A 27,314-nucleotide genomic window follows, 5' to 3' on the forward strand; every position below is an offset into this window, starting at 1 on the left:
TACATCATATGATAAAATGGAAATGTTACCTGACTCCTTTTTGAGTCTTCACACAATCATCTATTCTGTTTCTACAATTAAAGAGCAGACCATGTTGTCAATTTTATGTAATATTACTATAAAGAGACAGAAATGTGTGATAATCACCACCTTGAATTTGGCAGAAAAAAGTGGTAGCTCCCCTTCCCCCCAGAAAATAACAACTTACATTCTTTACATTCTTTCTTATGCTCAGAGAAAAACTCATGGATTTTTTTAATGCCTAGTCAGTTTTCTATATCAACTTGACTTGCAAGGGTAAACTTCCTTCATGGCTTGAACTAGTTCTCACTCCCAATATTGAATCTCTGCTTTAAAAAGTGTTTTTCTGTGTTAGACTATAATTGTAACCATTTCTGTGCTCCTGGATTATCAGCCTTGTGAAATTTGTGCTGGATAGAGATAATGCTCTCCATTTTTTCCCACATGGGCAGTTCAGTTCCTTCCTTAAACAGAAGGATAATTAAAGGAAAGAAAACATGAAAAAAACACGTGCAGGCCCAGGACCTCCTTACCAAAGAGAATCAGGCCATATTAAGAACACATTAGCTAACTGTAGTTTAGAATAGCTTTCTAAGGAGGCATAGAAATATAAAGCCTCTTTTCCAGTGGTTACAGACTGCATATAGAGTCTGTCCAGATAATTTGGAAATGTATAATTTGGAAAATGATCTGTCTAAAACGAGTTAACTGCTCAGCACAATCCAGTACCACTCCTGGAAACGGATTCCAAATGAGTGCCATCATTTGCACCAAACAGTGAGAGAATGTGCTTTACCTCATATGCAGATACAGACCATAGAAGTCTACAATCCTGTAAAACTACCCCCCAAAGAAGAATTAACCATGCATGGACAAAAGTATTGTTTATGTAGTCAAGTGACTCACTCACTCACTCTCCATCCACATCAGCAAACTCAAGAAGAATGTCTGTTTTTCTTATCATTTGAATAGAAAACCAGACATATTTCAGTAGCCAAAATACTCGTCTCTTTGGGTCTCAAGAGCCACCATTAAAAGTGACACTAATTGGTGTCATCGCTGACAGCACAGAGTGACGGGGGCAGGCTCTGCAAAAGAAGCACAGTTCATCTCTGGGAGTGCATGCCAGCTTACTCATGGACGGGGAAATTCAGGTAACCAAACAGTTCATCTCTGGGAGTGCATGCCAGCTTACTCATGGACGGGGAAATTCAGGTAACCCCTCGGTGAGCCTGCCCTTGTCATTCAAACCCTGTGAAGACAGGACTTTTGATCCAGCATTTCCTCCAAACACTGTTTACTCTCTGCCCCTGTGCACCTTGCCTCCCTTCCCCAGCTAAACTGAGGAGTAGGAATTCAAAGGCAATGAAAGCCTGGCTCTGATCACTGATGCACGCATGGCAGATGCTGAGAGGCCCAGGGCGGTGCTCAGCTGCATGTAGGTGTTAGGAGAGGAGCTGAAGACTGTGATGCTAATGAAACCCGTACAACAGAAGGCATTTTTCAACCCAAAGAAGCACCGCACACCTGAGTAATAGGAATCTTCTTGGGTTCCACTGTTGTTCACTTATGGTGTACATGAAAAACTCATTCTACTGCTAATTCTGGGTTTTGTTTTTAATTTTTATTTATTTAGTTAGTTAGTTGGGGCTATGCCAGGCCTTCATCATTGCTTGGGCTTTCCTCTAGTTGTGACAAGTGGGGGTCACTCTGTCATTGCAGAGCACAGGCTTCTCATTGTGGTGGCTTCTCTTGTTCAGCACGGGCTCTGGGCCAGGCTTCAGTAGCTGTGGCACGTGGGGCTCATGAGTTGCAGCTCCCGGGCTCTGGAGCACAGACTCAGTAGTTATGCTGCATGGGCTTAGTTGCTCCACGGCATGTGAGATCTCTCTGGACCAGGGATAGAACCCATGTCTCCTGCATTGGCAGGCAGATTCTTTACCACTGGGAAGCCCTAATTCTGTTTTATTTATATCCTTCATTCTGTTCTTACATAGCATCTGGCTTCTTCCTAATATAGTCCTCTTATTCCATACCTATGTAACTGCTGTTAAACTGTAATAGTATATCAGAAAATCTGCATTATAAATCCAAATGTACATAGACTTTATATTTCCTATTAGCAAGAAAGAAAGAAAAAAAAAACCCTTTCCTGTTAGGGCATGATCCAGAATGTTCATCTTGAAACAATTTATATACAGATAATTAAGACAGCCAAAGAAATGCCCTCTAAAAAGCCATCCATGTACAAATCACAGATTTTTTTAATTAGGGGAAAGAAAGGAGAATAATTTCAAAATCAAATACTGAGCAGTCACTGAGAAAAGTAAAGATGCATGAAAGGATCCATCAGTTCAGTTTGGTTTAGTCGCTCAGTCATGTCTGACTCTTTGCGACCCCGTGGACTGTGGCACGCCAGGCCTCCCTGTCCATCACCAACTCCCAGAGCTTACTCAAACTCATGGCATCGGTGATGCCATCCAACCATCTCATCCTCTGTCATCCCCTTCTCCTCCCACGTTCAATCTTTCCCAGAATCAGGGTCTTTTCCAATGAGTCAGTTCTTCGCATCAGGTGGCCGAAGTATTGGAGTTTCAGCTTCAACATCAGTCCTTCCAAGAAGGGATCCATAATGATTGAATAAATATAGGATACCTTGAAGAGAAAGAGTGCAAATCTGCATATGCACTCTTTTGTTTTATCTTGAGCCATAGAATAGCATAGATTTTACAAGTCATTCTGTTCATCCTAATGCCTCTCTGTATAAGATGGCATATGAGAGGAATGAGGTTCTATTAATAATACTGGGATTTATCATATGTTTCCCATCTACTGCACAAGTTTTGAAAACTTGGAACTTATGTCCCCATTAGCAAAATCATACCATTAATGAGGGGTATGGGAGTGGGGATAACAGATCAATTTCTACTTCTCCAAAAATAACAGCCATCTAACCTAATTTGGAGGAGAATTTCATTTTCAGATCGTCAGGTATAGGTTCATGCTGAATCCAAAGTTGCAGAGAGAAGGTCATATTGAATCTGTATTTCTTGAACTCACCCACTCAGAGTCCATTCAGAGTAGAAGTTATACCAACATATGAGACCATCATCCAGGTAAAATAAAGTAACTCTGCAGTCAGGAATGCCTCAAAGCACCAAACTAATGATAAAAAGACACACAGTGGAATTATATATTGAAAATACTCATCAAAAAATGAAAAACGATTGGAAAGAAATATATCTGACACTCAATATGTGTGAAGAATAAAAATGACTTTTCAACTGTAGTTAATAACATAGCTGGATTAGAAATTTCATATTACTCAGTTATAGATGAGTATTAATAGTATTAATTTGTATATATTAGTATAAATAGTGTTATATTACTTTAGCATAGCAGCATCCAAGACAAGGAGAGCCGGCATTCTCTATGAACTTCTTGGGCAAAAATAAGGAAGATGTAGAAAGTGAGCTGTTAAGTGCCTTTTACTAAATTCTTCTTTGGTATCCCAAACAGCCTCTTATACATCATTTAGTAGATCCTTGCTGAGTCCTTAGAAAGGCATAAAGTTCTCTACGAAGCAAGCTAAAATGATTTCCCTCAGGCAAGGAAAATTACAGATTCTAAGGTTCAGGTCAAATCTTAGTGATCAGAATTCAACCTCTCATTTTTCTGATGGAAAAATTTAGGTCTAAAGTGGTAAAGGATTTTCCCCCAAGGAAAATTCAGTCAACTAGAAATGTCCAGTCTCTTCAAGGAGTCAGAGTTTCCTTTGCTGTCACTGTATGTCAGGGCTCTGCAAGACACTGCAAATACAAAGGCAGTATCCTTGCCTTCATGCAAGTGACAGAATGTCACTTGCAGAACGTAGAATATTTAAAATAGCTCCTATAGATTGAATTGTGCCCCCTTCAAATTTCATATGTTGGGGCCCTAATTCCCAATGTAAGTCCCTGGAGATAAAATCTTCAGGAGGAAATTAAGGTTAAATGAGGTCATAAGAGTGGGACTGAGACCTTTTGAAAAGAAGACAGATCCCTGCCCCCTCTCTCTTTCTGTCATGTGACGATACAGGAGCATGTCTGCAAACCAGGAAGAGAGAACTTACTAGAAACTGAATCCTGCCAGAACCTCAATCTTGGACTTCCCAGCCTTCAGAACTTTGAGGGGGAAAAATGCTTTGTTTAAGCCACCTAGTCTATGGTATTTGTAGTGGCAGCCCAAAGTGACAAAGCCAACAGCGACCCCAATACGTAGTGAAAGAGAGTGGAGGGCACTCCTCAAAGGTGAATGCGTTATAACCAGAGAGCCTTATATAGACAAGGTGGTGTGCCTTCAAAATATACATAAGGAGGGCTTTGGGAAACTTGTAGGCAGGATGATATATTCATGAAAAGTTAAGCAAAGAAGATCAAAGAAAGAAGGTGCTGGCAGTTCCCCCTTCCACCTAGATGGCCTTAGTTGGGCAGAGAAGGAGATCTGTTATTAGGATTCCCGGTTCTACCACGTCTGTGACCAGGGTGGGATACTGGGGGAGAGATCGAGAGTTGTAAAGAGACAAGTTCATTAAGTTTTATCTGACCTAGAAGCCAATTTTAATAGAAACCTACACTCTAAGGTTGGGGAGTAGTCCTTTCTTTTTTTTTTTTTTCCTGTAATTCTGAGTCCTTTTTTATTTTGTGATAAAAGGAGACCAAAAGAAGGGGTAGGGCTCTATGGAAAAACTAAACAGAATTGTATATATCTAATCAGACTTTTCTATTTCTAAATACAGAAATAAATTACTTTCTACAAGCATTGAAGAAGAGACCACATGAAAGATTTTTTAAAAAAAGCAAAACTCAGAAACATAGAATGAGGATTATAATTAGCATAGTATAGTGATCTATGAAAATATGTCACAGGGGACCTGTTAGGACAGAGTCCTTCCTGAGGAGCTAACATTTAAGCTAAAAGATGGTTAGGAGTTAACCCTTTGAAAGAACAGTGGGGATTGACAAGAACAGCTCAGGCAGAGGGTGTTCTACAAATGTGCACTGTTTGGGCACATGTGCCAAGTTCCTGAGATAAGACAGAACATGGTGCGTTAAGGCATAAAGTCATCAGAGTGACACATATGAAAGAGGGGAGGGAAAAGACAGGAGGGCAACAGTATGGAACAGGTCCAGGTGGCAGATCTTACAAAGTGAATTAAGCATCTTGACTTTATATCAGGAAAACAGAAAATCATGAAAGCATTTTAAGTATGAAATGTAAATTACGAAGTTTTAAAATATTGCTGTAAATAGAGAATGTAAAAAAGGTTTAATAGGAACATGATTACAACCAGGAAGACAAGTTAGGAGCTGTCACAGAACTCCAGGTCAGAGAGGACAAAGGTAGGTGTCAGTGGGGATCTGAAGAATGTAACGGCTCATGTATGAACTCTATGCTTGACATTTCCTTCCTAAACAGGCAAATCATGGCATCTTCTAAAGCAAAACATATTCAAAGCCCTACTGATGATTTTCAGTCTTTCCAGTCTCAATAAAAGACACATGCTGCTAGATGTGGAGGTCAGAAACCTTGGAGATATAATAGGTTCTTCCATTTTTTCTTATTTTGCCTCCCCCACACCCCACACCATATTCACTCTGCTCTGCTCTGTTCATAAATTTTATTAATTCTGCCTTCAAATTTGATTTCTGATTTTCTTGATTAAGGTTGGAAACAGATTCAGAGAAGATTTACAGGCAAGAAATCAACTGGGAATGGCTCAGGGCAAACTTGTAGGAGAATAGGGAAGCAGAATGGTTAAAAGTAGAGGTTGAACTGAAAATGCAGCTGCATAGAGGTCTCAGGCAATTCCACAGGAGACTCAGAATGGCCTTTCAGAATTATCCCAATTTAAAGCAAGAACCTTATCCTCCCCGCTCATTGACCAGGTACTGGATGTTCACTAACTCAGAGGCATGATCTTGAGTGAGGCATTTCTGTTGGGCAAAGGACAAGTCCTGGAGATTGACTAAGTTCTAAGCTATTAGCAGCCAATACTTGTAGCACTGGGAGAAATGAGCACCTCAGTCCTGGAAGGGGCCATGGCGCAGAGTCCTCCGTATCAAAGCGATTTAGTTCCTTCTTTACTGCCACCAGCATTATTACAAGTCACGGTGGTGACCTTGACCTCTTTCACCTTGACAGTGTGTTAGCTCTGAACTGATTTCTCTGTCCTTACTCCTGATACTCTCAAATCCACTCTCTACCAAATAACCAGGAATACCTTTTTGAAATGTGAGGCTGATCATGTCACTCCCCAAGATAAAACACTAACTCCTAATCCTGCTTGGGTCTATTACTTTCTGAGCCTTTCTGTCTCAGTCCATTTAGGCTGCGATGTAGAGTGGGTGGCTGATAAACAACAGACATGTATTTCTCACAGTTCTGGAGGATGGGAAGTTTAAGATCAAAGTGCTGGCAGATGCAGTGTCTAGGGAGAGCACGCTTACTGGTTCATGGATTATCATCTTTTCACTGTGTCTTCACAGTGTAGAAGTAGCAAGGAAGTTCTCTGGGGTCTCTTCTATAAGAGCACTAATCCCATTTATGAGGGTCTACCCTCAAGAACTAACCATCTCCCCCAAATCTCACTTCAAAATACCAGCATATTGGGGTTAGGATTTCAACATTCGAATTTGGGAAGACACATTCAATCAGGGCTTCCCAGAAGGTGCTAGTGGTAAAGAACCTGCCTGCCGATGCAGGAGATATAAGAGACACAGGTTTAATCCTTGGGTTGGGAAGATCCCCTGGAGGAGGGCATGGCAACCCACTCCAGTATTCTTGCCTGGAGAATTCCATGGGCAGAGGAGCCTGGCAGGCTACAGTCCATTGAGTCACAGAGAGTCAGACATGACTAGTAGGCATGCAAACTATAGCACTTTAACCATTTATCTCCAGTCAGTTCTTCAAATCATGTTTTTTTCTCTCTTCAGAACCTTCACACAGCTCTCTACCACCACTGTAGCACCCTCTGATATCTGATACACCAATTCTTTCATGATTGGGTCCTTCTCACTTTCCCTGCCTCATCCTGAATATCACCTTCTCAGGGAGGTCTTAACTAATTATTCTTTTTAAATTAGGTTCCTCCTCCCTTATTCTCTAACACAGCATCTTATGCTATAGCAATTTGCAAGTGTGCATTTGTGTATGTATTTATTTTTCCTTCACACTGCATTATCAGCACTGTGAAGTCAAGACCACGAAGACTTACTCATCTTTGGATCCAGAATCTAGCACAGTACTTGACACTTCAGTACTTGCTGAGTGAATGAATAAGCCAATGAATGAATAACACATCAAGATATTTGGGAAATGAAATCAACAGAATTCTGCCAGATGGCATAGTGGACTGAGTGTGATGATTTAGGGAGCATGATACCTACAATCCTATATCATACATTAGGGTGTCACCTTTTGAGATGCTACAGAAAGAGAAGTGTCCTGAGGGGAGTAGAAAGAAGGTCATCTAAGCCTGATTCTTAATGATTAATAAATATATATGTTATCCTCTACAATTCTGAGAACACGAGATGTGCCAGACATGCCTCTTTATACCTTAAAGCCAACTTTTCTCTTAATAGGCAACTCCCATAGCTTTTGGTATCAGCAAATACTGATCCATCCCCTTTGCTGCTTGCTTTCTTTCTCTGTATTTTACAGTTCTTAAGAACTCCTCAACCTCTGAAAGTCAAGTGAAAGCATTAGTTGCTTAGTTGTATCTGACTCTTTGTGATTCCATGGACTTTAGCCCACCAGGCTCCTCTATACATGTGATTTCCCAGGCAAGAATAGTAGAGTGGGTTACCATTTCCTCCTCCAGGGGATCTTCCTGATAGAGGGATTGAACCTGGGCTTCCTGCATTGCAGTCAAATTCTTTACCACCTGAGTCACAGGGGAAGCCCCTTCAGCCTCTACCATATACACATGCCAAACTATGGCTGCTCTTAAGGAAGAAGCATGAGAATAAGAAATATAGAATCAGAAAGAGAATGAAGGAAGCTGAATATGGAAAGGGACAAATAAAAAGGAGAAGTGCTCTCTAGGAGGAAAATAAATCCTTGCCCCATGAAAAGCAAGAGACGAAGACTCAAATCTGAGAGTGTAGGCCACATGGAAAACAGTCAATGGCTTTACCATTATTATCTTTGACCTTCAGTGGATGCTAATTTGCAAGCATATATTCTAAGAGAAGCAAAAATAAGAAACATAGCCATCTCTGCAGTATTGGAATTCCAGCATTCTCTCATGTTTCAGCTTTTCATTGATTTCACATATTTGCATTTAATTTCATATCACAAAGCTATAGCAGACTTTGTACAGAGGACATCTGTGTTTATATCAGCTTCCAACTAACCTTGCTGTGATATTATGGATGATCCCCAAACAGTGATAAAATTAAAATCACATCTAAATGGTTTTCATTATTACATACATTTGGGGCTGTGGATTTGCCTCTCTTAAGTATATATTACAGAAGTTATCTGTGATTCAGTAGTGGTAATAGTGACCTTCGCAGGTTAGAACAATAAAGACTCTTCCTAATGTTACATGAGGAAGAGTCACAGAGACTTGCTTGTTTGGTGGTGTAGCCAGAGCCCCCTGTTTCCAGCCCCCTGCTCATCATATTCAGTGGTAAAGCCAAAACTGCAGGCATGGATTTTTTTTTCATGATCCAGCAGTTTCCAAACTTAGACTTGCAATGCTGTTTGTTGCTGGCCTTTTTGACATGACTCCACAAAACGACTTTAACCATTGTTTCAAAAAACTTTTAAACCCCTTCAGATAATTGGAGCACATTTCAGGAAACAGTAATACAGCTGAAAATTAGAAATGTTGTGGTTATTGTTCATTTAGTGCCATGAATTTGTTCTTAGCTCTTATTCTTCCTGCTCTGTCACTGGTTCAATGGCCCAGGGTGCTTGAGAGCCTTTGTGGCTGAGCTTAAGTAAGGCTTGGCCACTGGGCAATATTAGAAGGCAAACAGATGTTGGGAGGAGAGAGAAGTCATACTTTTTCTACCTTATGCTCTATGCTTTAAGCTATATTTCTACCAGTTACATTCCTCCAATACTGCAATTAATATTAATTGATCCCTTTTCCAAAGCTCCAACTCTCAGTAGGCTCAAATGATACTATTTCTCTTCAAGCCTAGAGCCTCAAATGGCATCCCTTGTTGCTCGTTTCTGCGTGCGTCAATAAAAAAAAATTATTTATTTCCTAAAACCACTCCTCCTAGACCTAGAGACTGTCATACTGAGTGAGGTAAGTCAGATAGAGAAGGCGAAATATCCTGTGACATCCTTTATATGAGTTATCTAAAAAGAAATGATACAAATGACCTCGTTTACAAAACAGAAACAGACCCCCAAACTTAAAGAACAAATTTATGGTTGCCAGCAGGTAAGGATGGGGCAAAGGGAGAGTTAGGGAGTTTGGGATGGGATGGACGTGTGCACACTGCTATATTAATATTTTAAATGGATAAACAACAAGGACCTACTATAGAGCAGATGAAACTCTGTTCAATGTTATGTGACAGCCTAGATGGGAGGGGTGTTTGGGGGAGAATGCATGCATCTGTATGTGCAGCTGAGTCCTTTTGCTGTCCACCTGAAACTATCACAACAGTGTTAATCAGCTATATTCCAATATAAAATAAAAGGATTTTTCTAATTAAAAAAAAACACCAACTGGAAATAGTTTTATGTTTACTTGGCGGGGGTGGGGGCGGTACTGTTTGTGCTTTTTATCATAAAGTGTAACAATAGCAGGGCTATGAAGACCAGTTCAGGGGAGGAGGAAAAAACAGAGAAAACCAAATTCAGACGCTTGAGAAAATGTCGCCTCTCCCCCCAGTCCCAGACTTCTGAAGTAGTCAAAGTTCACCTCAGAAACACTGCTCACCTAGCAGTAGTATTAATTACATACAAAATGGTGATGTTATCAGAAAGCGCCAGAACCTTGTCTGAAAAATCGCTACATTACCAGCAAATCCCTGACAGCTCAATTCGATGTTAAGGTGTTTTCGCCCAAACAATGGCTTAATCACACCATTACAAGCAAAGCTGCTATATGAACTGATAAGGCTTATGGCACGCTATCCTTTATCTCCGGCAGCAGCATATAGGTCAGCCCATGAGAGGGTGACTCCCAGGGATGTATATCACAAATCCATGCTTAGAAAAACTTCTGGCTTCAGCAGTTCCTGCACTTCCCAGTGACCAGACTCCCTCAGAGACTGGGAGAAACAACACTGACATTTTGTGTAAGAGTGCAGGGGGATTTATAACCAGTATTGCCACCACTGTATCATCTTCCAGAATACACAACTCATGGGACTCTCTATAGGTTCACATTTAATTTAATCAAAATTTAAAACCATCTTTCTTGCTTCTGTGTGGATTAAGGATTACAGGAGTGTGGCTGTGCCTGGAAGCAGGCAGATGAATTGGGGAACTTTTGTAGAAGTTCGGGAGAAAGATGATGGTAATTGGCAATAGGGTAATGGAAAAGAAAGGGGGAGAAAACTAAGGGTTTGGGGGTGGGTTTTTTAGCCCTGTGGCATGCAGGCTCTTAGTTCCCTGAGCAGTCATCGATCCCATGCGCTCTGAAATGGAAGCATGGAGTCCTAAGCACATGAGGTTTTAAGATGTCATATTTAAATAACAAAATAAGAAAAAATTTCCTAAATTTTCCTGTTAGCTGGTAAGAAAGAGATTTTTATTTCCCCTAAAATCAAACCAGTTGAAGATGAACAACTGAACTGTAAGAATGTTATGTAGCAAAAGGAGCAAGCTTAAATTATTTTTCCAAGAATAACAAAGGAGCTGTCATGCACTGAGAACGTTTCTCAGTCAAAACCTTAAGTAGTAGACAAGGCGTCTAACTCTCTGCCATTCAAATCCTTCTACCTCCTTGCCCTCCCTGCCTTTGTATTTTGGCTCATACTCCTCCCTTTATCTGGAACACCCCTGTCCAATAACTCTACATTTTGAGATTATAGCTATTCTTTAGATGCCATTCATTGGGAAAATCTTTTCAGTCTTTGTCAAACAGAGTTAATCTTCTCCTGTAAACTTGGGGAGGCAATTTTACACTCTATATAACATTTATCACATACTGCCCTCTATCTGGGCATGAGGACCTCTGATAAGTTCTGTGAGGACAGGAATCATGTCTTATTCATTGCACACTGCCCTGAAAATAGAATCAGTTTAATTCAGTTGAGTGCAGTTGCTCAGCTGTGTCCGACTGTTTGCAACCCCATGGACTGAACCACACCAGGCTTCCCTATCCATCACCAACTCCCAGAGCTTACTCAAACTCATGTCTATTGGGTCAGTGATACCGTCCAACTATCTCATCCTCTGTCATCCCCTTCTCCTCCCACCTTCAATCTTTCCCTGCATCAGGGTCTTTTCCAATGAGTCGGTTCTTCGCATCAGGTGGCCAAAGCATTGGAACTTCAACTTCAGCATCAGTCCTTCCAGTGAATATTCGGGACTGATTTCCTTTAGGATGGACTGGTTGGATCTCCTTACAGTCCAAGGGACTATCAAGAGTCTTCTCCAACACCATAGTTCAAAAACATCCATTCTTTGGCGATTCCCAACAAATATCTGTCACTTTGAAAAATGTACTAAAGTTTTCAAACATCCTGTCCCTCCATGATATGCATTAGGACTGAAGAATAAAGGATAGACCACATTACTAACCAAACTTTTTCATAGTATGTGATTGCTATAGATATGGAAAGGGAGGTCAAAAGCTAAACCTGTGTCTTGTGAGTTTGGTGGTGGTGGTTTAGTTGTTCAGTCGTGTCCAACTCTTGCGACTACATGGACTGATAGCCCACAGGCTCCTCTGTCCATGTAGTTTTCCAGGCAAGGATACTGGAGTGGGTTGGGTTGCCATTTCCTCCTCCAGGATATCTTCCCCACCCAGAGATTGAATACTCATCTCCTATGGCTCCTGCATTGAAGGCAGATTCTTTACTGCTGAGCCACCAGGAAAGCCAAATGATGCCTGAAGAGGCTAAAACTTTGCTCTTATGGCTGACATCCAGAATAAAAATCACCCAAGGTGATTTTGAAATGCTCTGTACTTCTGTTTGACTTTGCAATTAAATAATCAGTTCAGTTCAGTTCAGTCGCTCAGTCGTTTCCAACTCTTTGCGACCCCATGAATCGCAACATGCCAGGCCTCCCTGTCCATCACAAACTCCCGGAGTTTACTTAAACTCTTACCCATAGAGTCGGTGATGCCATCCAGCCATCTCATCCTCTGTTGTCCCCTTCTCCTCCTGCCCCCAATCCCTCCCAGCATCAGGGTCTTTTCCAATGAGTCAACTCTTCGCATGAGGTGATCAAAGTATTGCAGTTTCAGCTTCAGCATCAGTCCTTCCAATGAAAACCCAGGACTGATCTGCTTTAGGATTGACTGGTTGGATCTCCTTGCAGTCCAAGGGACTCTCAAGAGTCTTCTGCAACACCACAGTTCAAAAGCATCAATTTTTTGGCACTCAGCTTTCTTCACAGTCCAACTCTCACATCCACACATGACCACTGGAAAAACCATAGCCTTGACCAGACAGACCTTTGTTGGCAAAGTAATGTCTCTGCTTTTTAATATGCTATCTAGGTTGGTCATAACTTTCCTTCCAAGGAGTAAGCGTCTTCTAATTTCATGGCTGCAGTCACCATCTGCAGTGATTTTGGAGCCCCCCAAAATAAAGTCTGACACTGTTTCCACTGTCTCCCCATCTATTTCCCATGAGGTGATGGGACCAGATGCCATGATCTTAGTTGTCTGAACGTTGAGCTTTAAGCCAACTTTTTCACTCTCTTCTTTCACTTTCATCAAGAGGCTTTTTAGTTCCTCTTCACTTTCTGCCATAAGGGTGGTGTCATCTGCATATCTGAGGTTATTGATATTTCTCCCGGCAATCTTGATTTCAGCTTCTGCTTCTTCCAGTCCAACGTTTCTCATGATGTACTCTGCATATAAGTAAAATAAGCAGGGTGACAATATACAGCCTTGACGTACTCCTTTTCCTATCTGGAACCAGTCTGTTGTTCCATGTCCAGTTCTAACTGTTGCTTCCTGACCTGCATACAGGTTTCTCAAGAGGCAGGTCAGGTGGTCTGGTACTCCCATCTCTTGCAGAATTTTCCACAGTTTATTGTGACCCACACAGTCGAAGGCTTTGGCGTAGTCAATAAAGCAGAAATAGATGTTTTTCTGGAACTCTCTTGCTTTTTTGATGACCCAGCAGATATTGACAATTTGATCTCTGGTTCCTCTGCCTTTTCTAAAACCAACTTGAACATCTGGAAGTTCACGGTTCACATATTGCTGAAGCCTGGCTTGGAGAATTTTGAGCATTACCTTACTAGTGTGTGAGATGAATGCAATTGTGCAATAGTTTGAGCATTCTTTGGGATTGCCTTTCTTTGGGATTGGAATGAAAACTGAGCTTTTCCAGTCCTGTGGCCACTGCTGAGTTTTCCAAATTTGCTGGCATATTGAGTGCAGCACTTTCACAGCATCATCTTTCAGGATTTGAAATAGCTCAACTGGAATTCCATCACATTCACTAGCTTTGTTCACAGTGATGCTTTCTAAGGCCCACTTGACTTCACATTCCAGGATGTCTGGCTCTAGGTGAGTGATCACACCATTGTGATTATCTGGGTCATGAAGATCTTTTTTGTACAGTTCTTCTGTGTATTCTTGCCACCTCTTCTTAATATCTTCTGCTTCTGTTAGGTCCATATCATTTCTGTCCCTTATTGAGCCCATCTTTGCATGAAATGTTCCCTTGGTATGTCTAATTTTCTTGAAGAGATCTCTAGTCTTTCCCATTCTGTTGTTTGCCTCCATTTCTTTGTATTGATCGCTGAGGAAGGGTTTCTTATCTCTCCTGACTATTCTTTGGAAATCTGCATTCAAATGGGAATATCTTTCCCTTTCTCCTTTGCTTTTTGCTTCTCTTCATTTCACAGCTATTTGTAAGGCCTTCTCAGACAACCATTTTGCCTTTTTGCATTTCTTTTCCATGGGGATGGTCTTGATCCCTGTCTCTTGTACAATGTCATGAACCTCAGTCCATAGTTCATCAGGCTCTCTGTCTATCAGATCTAGTCCCTTAAATCTATTTCTCACTTCCACTGTATAGTCATAAGGGATTTAATTTAGGTCATACCTAAATGGTCTAGTGGTATTCCCTACTTTCTTCAGTTTGAGTCTGAATTTGGCAATAAGGAGTTCATGATCTGAGCCACACTCAGCTCCTGGTCTTTTTATTTTTGCTGACTGTATAGAGCTTCTCCATCTTTGGCTACAAAGAATATAATCAATCTGATTTCAGTGTTGACCATCTGGTGATGTCCATGTGTAGTCTTCTCTTGTGTTGTTGGAAGAGGGTGTTTGCTATGACCAGTGCGTTCTCTTGGAAAAACTCTATTAGCTTTTGCCCTGCTTCATTCTGTACTCCAAGGCCAAATTTGCCTGTTACTCCAGGTGTTTCTTCACTTCCTACTTTTGCATTTCAGTCCCCTATAATGAAAAAGACATCTTTTCTGGGTATTAGTTCTGAAAGGTCTTGTAGGTCTTCATAGAACTGCTCAACTTCAGCTTCTTCAACGTTACTGGTTGGGGCATAGGCTTGGATTACCGTGATATTGAATGGTTTGCCTTGGAAACAAACAGAGATCATTCTGTTGTTTTTGAGATTGCATCCAAGTACTGCATTTTGAACTCTTTTTTTGACTATGATGGCTACTCCATTTCTTCTAAGGGATTCCTGCCCACAGTAGTAGATATAATGGTCATCTGAGTTAAATTCACCCATTCCAGTCCATTTTAGTTCGCTGATTCCTAGAATGTTGACATTCACTCTTGCCATCTCCTGTTTGACCACTTCCAATTTGCCTTGATTCACGGACCTAACATTCCAGGTTCCTATGCAATAGTGGATGGGACTGATGATAGAAGCAAGGTCCGATGCTCTAAAGACATTTGTTACAGATGTCTTTAAATATGCATTTTCTAATTCTTTCCCATCATGTAGACATTGCCTCTGAATTACCTTACAGAAAATTCTTAATGTGAATCAAGGACTCTGACAGTTAAAATGTCAGACAGTAATGTTGATTTTATCCTCCACTCCAACATAATTACATGAGTGAACCCAAAGGATTTGCTTGGTATCACATAAACTCAGCCTACCTGACTGTTGTCTCAGGACACTCCAGAGTAGGTTTTAGAAGTTTCCTTAGCACCCACATATTTTCCCTTTTGTTTCCTTCTGTGATCTCTGGCATATCTCTCTTCCCATTCCTCATTCCTACCCTACTGTTCAGGGTCAGATGAGGCTCCCATCAGCTCTGTGCTCATAGAGCAGTTTAATTTGTTACAGTTTTTCCTCCACCCTCTGACTTCAAAGCTGCTCTTCTTCCAGGGCCACCATTTTTTACTGACTGTCAGGATGGAGGCAATCTCGTTATACAAATTCAATTAGTATATGAATAACTGTTATTTAACCCCATCTGTGGACTTTCTCAAGTATTAAGTTTTAAAGGATACTTTTCACCTTAAAGAAGTTTGAATGATGCTTTGTATTTAAAGGTAGTAAGTGCATCTTGATATTTTTCTAAGCATACCAAACAATGCACATGCTTATTGCTTTTCCCACAAATCAGTCTTGCTTAGATGTAAAAATATTCAAATTGATCCTTTTATAAAAGAAACTTTATAACTAGGAGGTTCGTGACATTGTACAGGAGACAGGGATCAAGACCATCCCCATGGAAAAGAAATGCAAAAAGGCAAAATGGTTGTCTGAAGAGGCCTTACAAATAGCTGTGAAAAGAAGAGAAGTGAAAAGCAAAGGAGAAAAGGAAAGATATTCCCACAGGGATCAAGACCATCCCCATGGAAAAGAAATGCAAAAAGGCAAAATGGTTGTCTGAGAAGGCCTTACAAATAGCTGTGAAAAGAAGAGAATCAAAAAGCAAAGGAGAAAAGGAAAGATATTCCCATTTGAATGCAGATTTCCAAAGAATAGCAAGGAGAGATAAGAAAGCCTTCCTCAGCGATCAATGCAAAGAAATAGAGGCAAACAACAGAATGGGAAAGACTAGAGATCTCTTCAAGAAAATTAGAGATATCAAGGGAACATTTTAGGCAAAGATGGGTTCAATAAAGGACAGAAATGGTATGGACCTAACAGAAGCAGAAGATATTAAGAAGAGGTGGCAAGAATACACAGAAGAACTGTAAAAAAAGATCTTCATGACCCAGATAATCACAATGGTGTGATCACTCACCTAGAGCCAGACATCCTGGAATGTGAAGTCAAGTGGGCCTTAGAAGGCATCACTGTGAACAAAGCTAGTGAATGTGATGGAATTCCAGTTGAGCTATTTCAAATCCTGAAAGATGATGCTGTGAAAGTGCTGCACTCAATATGCCAGCAAATTTGGAAAACTCAGCAGTGGCCACAGGACTGGAAAAGGTCAGTTTTCATTCCAGTCCCAAAGAAAGGCAATCCCAAAGAATGCTCAAACTATTGCACAATTGCACTCATCTCACATGCTAGTAAAGTAATGCTCAAAATTCTCCAAGCCAGGCTTTAGCAATATGTGAACCGTGAACTTCCAGATGTTCAAGCTGGTTTTAGAAAAGGCAGAGGAACCAGAGATCAAATTGCCAATATCTGCTGGGTCATCAAAAAAGCAAGAGAGTTCCAGAAAAACATCTATTTCTGCTTTATTGACTATGCCAAAGCCTTCGACTGTGTGGGTTACAATAAACTGTGGAAAATTCTGCAAGAGATGGGAGTACCAGACCACCTGACCTGCCTCTTGAGAAACCTGTATGCAGGTCAGGAAGCAACAGTTAGAACTGGACATGAAACAACAGACTGGTTCCAAATAGGAAAAGGAGTACATCAAGGTTGCATATTGTCACCCTGCTTATTTTACTTATATGCAGAGTACATCATGAGAAACGCTGGGCTGGAAGAATCACAAGCTGGAGTCAAGATTGCCGGGAGAAATATCAATAACCTCAGATATGCAGATGACACCACCCTTATGGCAGAAAGTGAAGAGGAACTAAAAAGCCTCTTGATGAGAGTGGAAGAGGAGAGTGAAAAAGGTGGCTTAAAGCTCAACGTTCAGACAACTAAGATCATGGCATCTGGTCCCATCACCTCATGGGAAATGATGGGGAGACAGTGGAAACAGTGTCAGACTTTATTTTGGGGGGCTCCAAAATCACTGCAGATGGTGACTGCAGCCATGAAATTAAAAGACGCTTGCTCCTTGAAAGGAAAGTTATGACCAACCTAGATAGCATATTAAAAAGCAGAGACAAAAAATAAATAAATAAATAAAAAGCAGAGACATTACTTTGCCAACAAAGGTCTGTCTGGTCAAGGCTATGGTTTTTCCAGTGGTCATGTGTGGATGTGAGAGTTGGACTGTGAAGAAAGCTGTGCGCCAAAAAATTGATGCTTTTGAACTGTGGTGTTGCAGAAGACTCTTGAGAGTCCCTTGGACTGCAAGGAGATCCAGCCAGTCCATCCTGAAGATCAGTCCTGGGTGTTCATTGGAAGGACTGATGCTGAAGCTGAAACTCCAATACCTTGATCACCTCATGCGAAGAGTTGACTCATTGGAAAAGACCCTGATGCTGGGAGGGATTGGGGGCAGGAGGAGAAGGGATGACGACAGAGGATGAGATGGCTGGGTGGCATCACCGACTCGATGGGCATGAGCTTGAATAAACTCCGGGAGATGGTGATGGACAGGGAGGCCTGGCATGCTGCGATTCATGGGGTCACAAAGAGTCAGACACGACTGAGTGACTGAATTGAACTGTCACAAATGTCTCGATGACCAGTTGAAATTAAAGCAAAAATATAGCATAAAGATTTGGTATCACTCCCCAAAATATTAAGATGAACTTCCTTCCTAATCATTTTGATTCAAGTATTTAAAACCCTGCAGTGATCCAGAAACTGGATGAGAAAGAAAAAATAAATGAGATGTCTTTGTTAGCTTCAAATAGCTTGCAGTCTAGGAAAGCAGACAGACTCAGAGATAATTCAGTAAAATTGGAAAGAATTGACTGGACAAAATAGAAGAAGTGGTGATTCATGCAGAGCAAACAGTGGAGTGAGCCGTCTGGGGAACCACTTTAGTTCTGCCTAAACTATGAAGCAGCCAAAAATGAAGCTTTTGCCCTATAGGGGACAGAACTTGAAAATCTTTCTCTGCCATACTGGGAAATTTAGGGGTTCTTTTTTAAGGAATGGAAATATATAGAAAAGTTTTAGGCAGGGGAGTGAAATGGCTAGATGTAAGGTGATGTGTTATGTAGCTGGATGTGGACATATTGGGGAGTTGAAATGAGACTAGGCCGCTTTAGCCATAGTTTAAATAATAAGTAAGAATCAAAAAGCACAGAGCAAAATAGCAATAACATTCTGGTTCTTGGGCAGGTGGTGTGTTCCCTGATGTTTTCTGTATTATTACATACAGTAATCATGCATACATAACATACTTTTCAATATTAAATATTTCATTTAATAGACAATTAGGCAGAGTAGTTATAGATTCAAGGATACAGAGGAGATAGAGGAGTTGCAGATTCAAGGATATTCGAGTGTTGAAAACTGATCAGATGTAGGTTAAAAAGTAGAAAAATCTAGACTGAGGATTGTTTCCTATTTTTATGCATGTCATGCTCCAAATTGAGGAGGGAAAAGGGAACTGCAATCCAACCTGAGCCTTCCTATGAGTAGAGTCTGTGTATGCACAGAGGAACGTCAACACTTTCTGCTTTTCACAAAAGCACTGCAAACAGCAGCCCTCACCAGGGCCCCTGTAACTCCCAGTTTTTCTGTCTCAAGCAACTGGATAAATGGTGATATCAGTAATACTGCAAGATTCACCATTGCTGGGTAGTGCTGGGGAAAGGAAGAAAATGGCGATACTAGTTTCAGACTGTAAGACACCCAAGTGAAGATGTCCACCAGGACTGTGTATCTATGATTCTCAAGGCAGGTGGAGAGGTCACAACTGGATACAGAGATCAATGGTACATGCGCAAGAGAGAAGTGAGTAATTATAAAACTGCGTATCACTTAATCTATAGGGACAGCAAAGAGGAGCTGGGGAGAAATAATCTTTGAACCTATTGCTCCAACCAGAGACTTAATATTCCCTAATAGTTTGTTTCAGTGACATCCCACTGCACTTAACATTTTCCTGAAAACTTAACGCTTCTTTCCTGTGAATAACACATTCTGTCCCCTAAAGCACCAGCAAACCCATTTCTCAACATTAAAGCTTTTAACTATGTCCTTATTGCTTCTTGAAAAAGAACTGACTGCTGTCATTGGCTTATACTTTTCAAGATGGATTCTGTAAAAGGTATTTCATCTTACGTATTACCTTAGTCAACCAAAGATGTATTGCCTCATGTTTCAAGATACATTCAATTCAAAGCTGAAATTTCAGCCTCAGTCCCTAATGCTTTGTCCTTTTGCCCCTGTAGGAAATAGAATTTTTATATAATAATTTCAGTGACTTTTTTTTTTTTTTTTTGCTGTTCAAATGGTTTTTAAAGTAACACTGCACTGTAACATCTCATTAGTGAAAAGGACGAAGTCTGAGGTGGATTTCTGAAGGAGAAGTCTGAAATACTTTCATTCATGTGCTGTCCATAAAGGTCTTAATGGGTGGGTTCTCAACTAAATTCACAGGATTATCTGATTAGGTTAGTGTTGACTAGTATCAACTCCACTTCCGTTTTGAGGGAGAGAGGCCAGACTTTATGTTAGATCTTAGAAATTCAAAGAAGAATGGGACGTTATTCCCACATTTTAACAATTCATCCTAGCAGACTACCAAGAGCAAAATATCCCAAATTATCAGTTGACATTTTCTCCAGTTCTAGTTATATAAAAAAATGTGTAGAGGTCTCCTTCATAATTAAAATTTTATTTTAATTTTACCAAAAGATATCATTATACAGCCAAATTCATTCCACTATTGAGTCCTTTCTCCCCTAAGTTTTCAATTTTAAAATTCCAAAATAAAACAGGTTTCTATGACATTATTTATGGTATTTTTAATGTACTCATCACTATTCAAGGTAAATGCCATATGAAAAGAGATAAATTATATGTCTAGGTAGGTTGCAGTTCATAATTCTTGCTCTCTTTAATGTCAGTGAGCCCTGGACAAGTTTTCAGGGACAAACCAGCAGTTAATGTAGATTATGTAGATTCAACCTTAACCATTATTTTATGACCCAGAAACTCCTAAATTTCCAAGCCTGAATTGCAAATCAATTTGATATCATTTATTTTTATTTTATTCACCTCACTATACCCTGCAAAATCAAATGAAAAATCTAAGATAGTATATCATGTCATTTATTCTCTTTGAAACCAATAGGATATGTACCTTGTCCATTCATCCTACAAATAGTAATTGAGCACATATATTGTGCCAGACACTACCATAGTTAAGAGGAGTATTTATGTTGGTGAATAATACAGTACCTGACTGCTTAGAAAGGTTTATAAACTCTTAAAGACTCTTGTTGATTATCACCTGAAATGATATCTGTTGGGGGTGGGGGGGTGGCTAGAAGTCACAGCTATTTCCCAGAATATAAACTATCCTATGCTTGTTTTAGGAGGATTACATCACATAAACAACCAAAAAAAAAAAAAAAAAGTTACTCAGGAAAAACCCCTTCTGTAGCTCAATTCAAAATGGGCAAAATGGGTTTATTGTATATTTTTATGGTCATCACAATGTGATTCAAAGCCTAGGGAATCCAGTCTATTTGACTGACAAATTAAAAATCAGCAACTACTGGGAGCTTGGGCAATATTAGTGCGTAACCAGAGTATTTTCCCAACAAAAACTGCATCAAATTTGTTTCAAATTTCTTTCCCAATTCTCTACAACACGTTTACCATTTTCTTCGGAACTATGAAGAGAGATACATCCAAGTTAGTCTTCACCCTTCTTCGATCTTGTTTAGATGTATTATTGACCTTAGACTTTCAATAACTCCCATAGTATTTCTCTAAGAATTGTTCTTAATCTCAAAATAGCTTCCAAATATACAACTTATTTTTGTGTTCTTTACATTACATTTACATATACATTTGAAATGTATATTCTCAAATCTCCTGAGAATCTAGATTTCTAATTCTTAGAAGATATTTCCCTTAATTGTTTAAAATAATTCCCCTTCCTGCACACACACACACAACTTACATTATCTTCTTTTTTCTCTACCCAGTATTCAAAAGACTGTTTATTTCAGATTGGAAGAAATAAAATAAACCAAGAAAATAACTGATTCTATAGACTCTTAGTTAAACAAAACATCTGAAATAGGCTCACAATCAGTAGCAGTTTCAAGTAGGTCTTGTCCAATTCGTGATGGATTGTCCCATTCATTAAATCTACCTATAAGCTGACTTTTTGGCAACCATCCTCTATAAGGAGTCAGGCTCAAAAAGGTCATTCTTTTGCATCCTATATCTGGCACACACTGGCTGGAACAAAGCATTAGACCACAGTTAGTGACTTTTGGACTGGCCTGGAAAGGAAATAAATATCACTCTAACAAGCATATTACATGAACAAAGGGTTAGTATGAAGACAAAGGATTTTTTTTTTTTTTTGTCTTATTTAACAAAAGGAGAAACAAGCCATCCTGTTATTTTAGGTGCCCAAATTATTGGCATGCTGCAAAATTCTACAGTAAAAATTTTATTTATCTGTTTCTTTATTTTCCTAGAAGTACTAAAGATGGATATATATTATTTTATTATTTCCTCATTTCTTTTTTTAAATATGTCCATACTTCACTCTCAGAAACTCTGCTATCATACCCCAAGATGACACTCTAGCCAAAGCTAACTGGAAGAAAATACCCACACTGAACCGATTATATCATCCCACTTGGATCATCATTTTGAAATTAAAACTGGGACACCCCAGTCTGTCTCTGTTGAATATTTTAGTTGTGAGATAACTTAAAAGGGACTAGAATGGTTATTTTTCACCTTATGTGAAATGAAGGACAAAAGGTCAGCTAACACTAAGAGAATAAAGTGAGCACAAGAGAACGATAGAGACTGGAGGCTCTGTTGGGTGGAAAACACAGAAAGAATGACTGTCTTAAATTCATAGCCTGCCAGGGTCCTCTGTGCATGGGATTCTCCAGGCAAGAATACAGGAGTGGGTTGCCATTTCCTTCTCCAGGGGATCTTCCTGACCCAGGATCCAACCCATGTCTCCTGCATTGCAGGTGAATTCTTTACCATCTGACCCACCAGAGACTGTAAGACCACCCACATCTTCCTTTTGGCTTAACATATTAGTAATAGGTTCTATGTTGTATAGTCAAATCAACTTTGATTAAGACATTGATCTTTTAAGTACAGAGGTAAAAGCAAGGTTCCAGGCATTGTCAGAAAGTCTGATTTTGGTCTTGTCTTAAAATTAGTATCTAATAGTGCATATGTGGTTGTTCAAAACAACTGTCTGATCTTAGGAAAGTCATGGTAACACTGAATCTATGTTTCTTTACCTTTGAAATAAAGGTAGAAGGACTTCTCCATTTGAAAGTAAGACAGATTAGATACCCTGAATAACCTGTTTAAATAAAAAAAAATATCAGATAAAATATTTGAATTATTTTTAAATACATCACTGAGATAACAAAAAAGTGTAAAAATGTCAAGCCTCAAAAGTAACCAGAGGCTTCAGGAAGTAAAAAAAAAACCAAGGTTAAAGGTTTTTATTGAACTTGTGTGACCTTGAGCATCTACGTGACACCTGCTTAGAAAGTAGGGGGTCTGATATAAAGCCTAGGGCACCTCAAGATGGGTAATTCAATAAGTGAATTACCTGCTGCACTCACCATATAAGGGTGAGTGAGACATAAACCCCACCACACAGAACGGAACAGAAAAGAAACTCATCTGTGCCAAAGAAACTCATCTCTTGGAAGGAGGGGAAAAAAATATGTATTTACCTCAGTAATTCATAACCATAAGCCATTCCTAAACCTCGTTTACAATCTGAGTTCACACTATCTGAATGATCTGAGAAAAATCCTGAAGAAAAAACTTTAACTTATGGTAGCTCCAGATTGGTATCAGCCCCAGGGACCTGGCAGAGTGAATGCAAATCTTATTTTGAGGTGTGCTGATCAACTAACTAAACAGAGAATAATTCATAGAGCAAATTAAATACAGTCCTACTTTCTAAATACAAAGCTGATCATCTCATTTCATTGCATTTTAAAAGTCAAACTGTGTTTGAAAAGTTTACTTCCAATCACACATAATGATCCACCCACAATGCGTTTTGTTCCTACCCCACATATTTGAGTAGTTTAGAGATTTTCACCACAGAAAAGAGCAAATTGCTATACAAGGAAGGAATTTCTACAACAGGCATCCAACAACAATTCACCGAAATGAAAGCTGAGACTGCTACTGACAGAGCAGGGATCCTCCTGCCATTGGGAAAATAGGCGAAAGTGGGTGTTACAGTGTTGACCAAGATCCTGAAGTGGTTACTACAATTAAATGGGTTCAGGGATAACAGCTGGAACCCAGGTAATTCCCTGAAACATGTTTTTTTATAATCATGCTTAGTGATAAAAGCTAAGAACTTGACTTAAATGGGTAAAGAACTTGAATAGACATTTTCCCAAAGAAGACATTTAAATGGTCACAAGGTATAGAAAAGGTGCTCAATATCACTAATGGTCAGAGAATTGCAAGTCAAAAATCACAATAAAATCTCATACCTGTTAGGGTGGCAATTATCAAAAAAAAAGGGGGGGGAGATAAAGGTAAATGCTATAAAGAATATGGAGAAATTAGAACATGTGTATGCTACTGCTGGGAAAGTATTAACATACGGTATAGCCACGATGGATAATAGTGTGGCTGTTCCTCAAAAAATTAAACATTAAACTACTATATGATCCAGCAATCCTACTTCTGGGTACATTGAAATTAGGATTCTTAAAGATCCTGCCAATATATTCCTTTTTCCCTAAGCTGGCCAGAGCTGTTTTTTGTTTGTTTGTTTGTTTGTTTGTTTCATTTTGTTTTGTTTTTTTTTTTTGCATACATGCACCCAAATAACTAACTCATTCAGAATAAGATATTTTAAAATCTGACACTAATACTACTTTTAGGGTCTAAGAGTTCAGGAAAAAAATGAATAATTCCAGAAATCATTTTATTTTCTTGTTGAGTAAAGACACTGGACAATGAGGAATGAATGAACTAGAATAGTGTTATCTAACAAAACTCAGCAATGGTGGAAATGCCCTCCGTCTGTACTGTTCAGTAAAGCAGCCATCAGCCACATGAAGCTACTGAGCACTTGAAATTCGACTACTGAAACTGAGGAACTGAATTTATAACTTTATTTCATTCCAATTAGTCTTAAATTTAAATAGCCACATGGGGATCCCTGGACAGAGAATCAGAGGTTTTTTTTTTGTTTTTTTTTTTTTTTAGATTTTCAAAACCTGTTAAGTATCAGTTTTATTTTCTTTGAAAATACACAAATATTTTGAAACATAGTTTAAGGTTGTTGGATTTTTGAAACTCCACACAGACACACCATTCATACCAAATGAATCACTCCAGACTGCTAAGTTCATGTACTAACTTAACTCCACGATATTCAGGATAAATGAGTTAATACTATAAACACTTAAAACAAAAACCACCAACAGTCATATCATGCTGCTTAAGTTGAACAACCAGTGTGTGGGTGACTGATACAAAGAATTTCAGTGGCAAACTTAGAAGTCCCTTAAAAAACAGATGTGAACGGAGAGTAAGCTGATGTAACCATTCTACATTTGGGAAAAATATTCTCCTTGTGAATTCTAGCAATGGATAAAATACCATGTTTTAGAGCAGGACCATCCCTAGCGTTGTGACTTCAGCCAGACCTTCAAGGTTCAGGCGAGGCGGACAAGAGGAAGGCTTTAGGCAGGGGAAGGGATGAACTCCAGAATGGGAGTAAGTTGTCAAATGCCAGAACAGTGAAGCCTGCTTACATGGAACACAGTTACATGTCAGAACAATGGGAATTAAAAGGGAAATACTTAAAAAGTTAAGACACATACTCCCAACACACATGTGCCATCAAGTTGTAGGGGAGTTGAAATTATTCTGGATCAAGGTCCAGTCTGAAAAAAAAATCACAACAGCTAGAATTTGGAGAGCAAGACACACACGCCTCAGGTTGGCTGAGTACATTGCCAGTGTGTGGCTGTATTTTCTTCAGGGGTCACCACTATATTAGATGGACTTGAGAAATGCTGGTAACTTGTATAAAAAAGCCTAACAGAACACTTTTAAATAAAATATTGGACCAGGTCAAAGCTGAGCATCCCGTGGGCTTTCAGATCTGTGCATCAGTATTTAAAACAGGGAGGGAAAAAAAAATAAAACAGGGAGGGAAAAGAGCAGCTCTCTTCATATTTTCGGCAAAGGTCTTTTGCAGAAGTTTAGACTTTTTAGATCAAATACACAGGCAATACTGCAGTTAAAGGAAAAACTCGGAGGGCCTACCACTTCTCTACATGGGAAGAAAACTTAAAATGATGTGCCGTCAACTGTAAGGTACAAACGGAACTCAAGAGGACGTGCTGAGTACCCTTTGCTAAGTGGCATAGAAGGTAGGGTGACCCCCTGGACATCCCTGTTACGTCAGGAGTGCAATTCAGTTTGGGGAAAATAGTTTAATGTACTTCTCAGAAAAAAAAAAATTGTTTCTATTTTCTCATCTCTGACAAAGAAGTGCTTAGGAAGTCCAGCGCCACCAGGCCACCTTCATCCGGTCCCATACGGCCGAGAGCGAATCCAAAGCAGGCCGCACGTCCAGAATGGTGAACTGGTAGTCTTGGTTGACCTCACCGCCATCGTAGTAGTCAATGACATATCTTACTTCCGTCCCGCAACGGTTGATGATCCAGTCATGCCTGTCGAAAGGCAGCTCGTACCCCATCCAGGAGCGAATTCTTGCCCGTGGCGAATACTCTTTCGCTTTGCCTCCAAACCGGATCAGGGATGGACCACAGGGACACTCAGCAGCGTGAAGGGCTTCCCATTTCAAAATCTCCTTCCAAGCTTGCTCATTATTCTGGTTGTGAATCCTAATGATATTATACATGTCTTTCTGACTAATATCCTCATCCTTCCATTTCCACCCTTTCCTTAACATCGCATTCCAGAACATCTGTTCAGAAGGATAAACCCACTTTTTATCTGAATCTGCCCTCGGAATAGACGATTCCTCTCTCACAGTAGATAGTGGAAACGGCTGGTCAGGGGCTGGTGTTTGATTAGGAGGTGGCATCAGGTTAGAAGGATCCAGGTTCTCCTTGTTCCCAGCCTTGGCGCCGGTGATGGGACACTGCACGTACTCATAGGCGCGCTCCTGGTGCGCAGGCACAGAGCTCATTTTGCTCCCACAGGTGGAGTCCGATGGCTCGGCATTCACTGGACAGCCTTTCACTTTCCCTTCATGCATTGGACTTCCAGACGTTGGGGCTGCTGTCTGATGATCTGAAGCAGCAGGGGTAGAGGTCTGAACCGAAGCAGCAGGGGTGGATGCAGACAAGCCCATGGTGGGACTCGCAGTGTTGAATCCAAGCGTTTCTGACTCCTGTACCCGGCTACCGGTCCCGCCTCTAACCGCCAACTCCGGCGCGGAGTGGCAGCAAACCGCTGCCACCACCTTCCCCTCCCCTCGTTCGGTCACCGCTGTTGCCCGGGTCCCAGAGTTTTTATTTTTATATTTTTATAATTAAGAATAGTCTTATGTATGATAGAGCACCTCAAATAAATGATTAGTTATTTAACCATGAGCACTAATTACTCTAATATTTACAAATACTCTTGAATTTCACAACCATGACCCATGGTCAGTGGGCTGGATATTGTGTTTGCCCTTCCAAATCAAGTCTCTACCTTTCTCTTCAGTACTCTAGACCCCATAGGCTGACAGGCATGAATTATGTAAACAGACTCATTTGCCCTCTGGTTTCCATTTGAGCTTGGTTACTGTGAATTCCCTATAGATGGAAGAGAAGGAGCAGAGGAAAATTGGGTTACGTCTCTCCCTATTCCCTTCCTGCTGCATAGCTGTGGGTTAGCAATATC

The 27,314-nt window shown here is 40.1% G+C and overlaps 1 protein-coding gene across 1 annotated transcript; it reads right to left on the reverse strand.

Moving 5' to 3' along the window:
- Window positions 1-24,662: 24,662 nt before the first annotated feature.
- On the reverse strand, window positions 24,663-26,923 carry LOC122674681 (holocytochrome c-type synthase-like). Its single transcript, XM_043873206.1, has one exon. It carries the CDS (start codon window positions 26,776-26,778, stop codon window positions 25,954-25,956), a length of 825 nt encoding a protein of 274 aa, XP_043729141.1. The 5' UTR covers window positions 26,779-26,923; the 3' UTR covers window positions 24,663-25,953.
- Window positions 26,924-27,314: the final 391 nt, after the last annotated feature.

Source organism: Cervus elaphus, chromosome 18, assembly GCF_910594005.1.
Source record: "Cervus elaphus chromosome 18, mCerEla1.1, whole genome shotgun sequence".
Lineage (NCBI taxonomy): Eukaryota > Metazoa > Chordata > Mammalia > Artiodactyla > Cervidae > Cervus > Cervus elaphus.

What these genes read in the sequence shown, in the direction of transcription:
- LOC122674681 (XM_043873206.1), bottom strand. Translation starts at nt 26,778, where the DNA reads ATGGGCTTGTCTGCATCCACCCCTGCTGCTTCGGTTCAGACCTCTACC.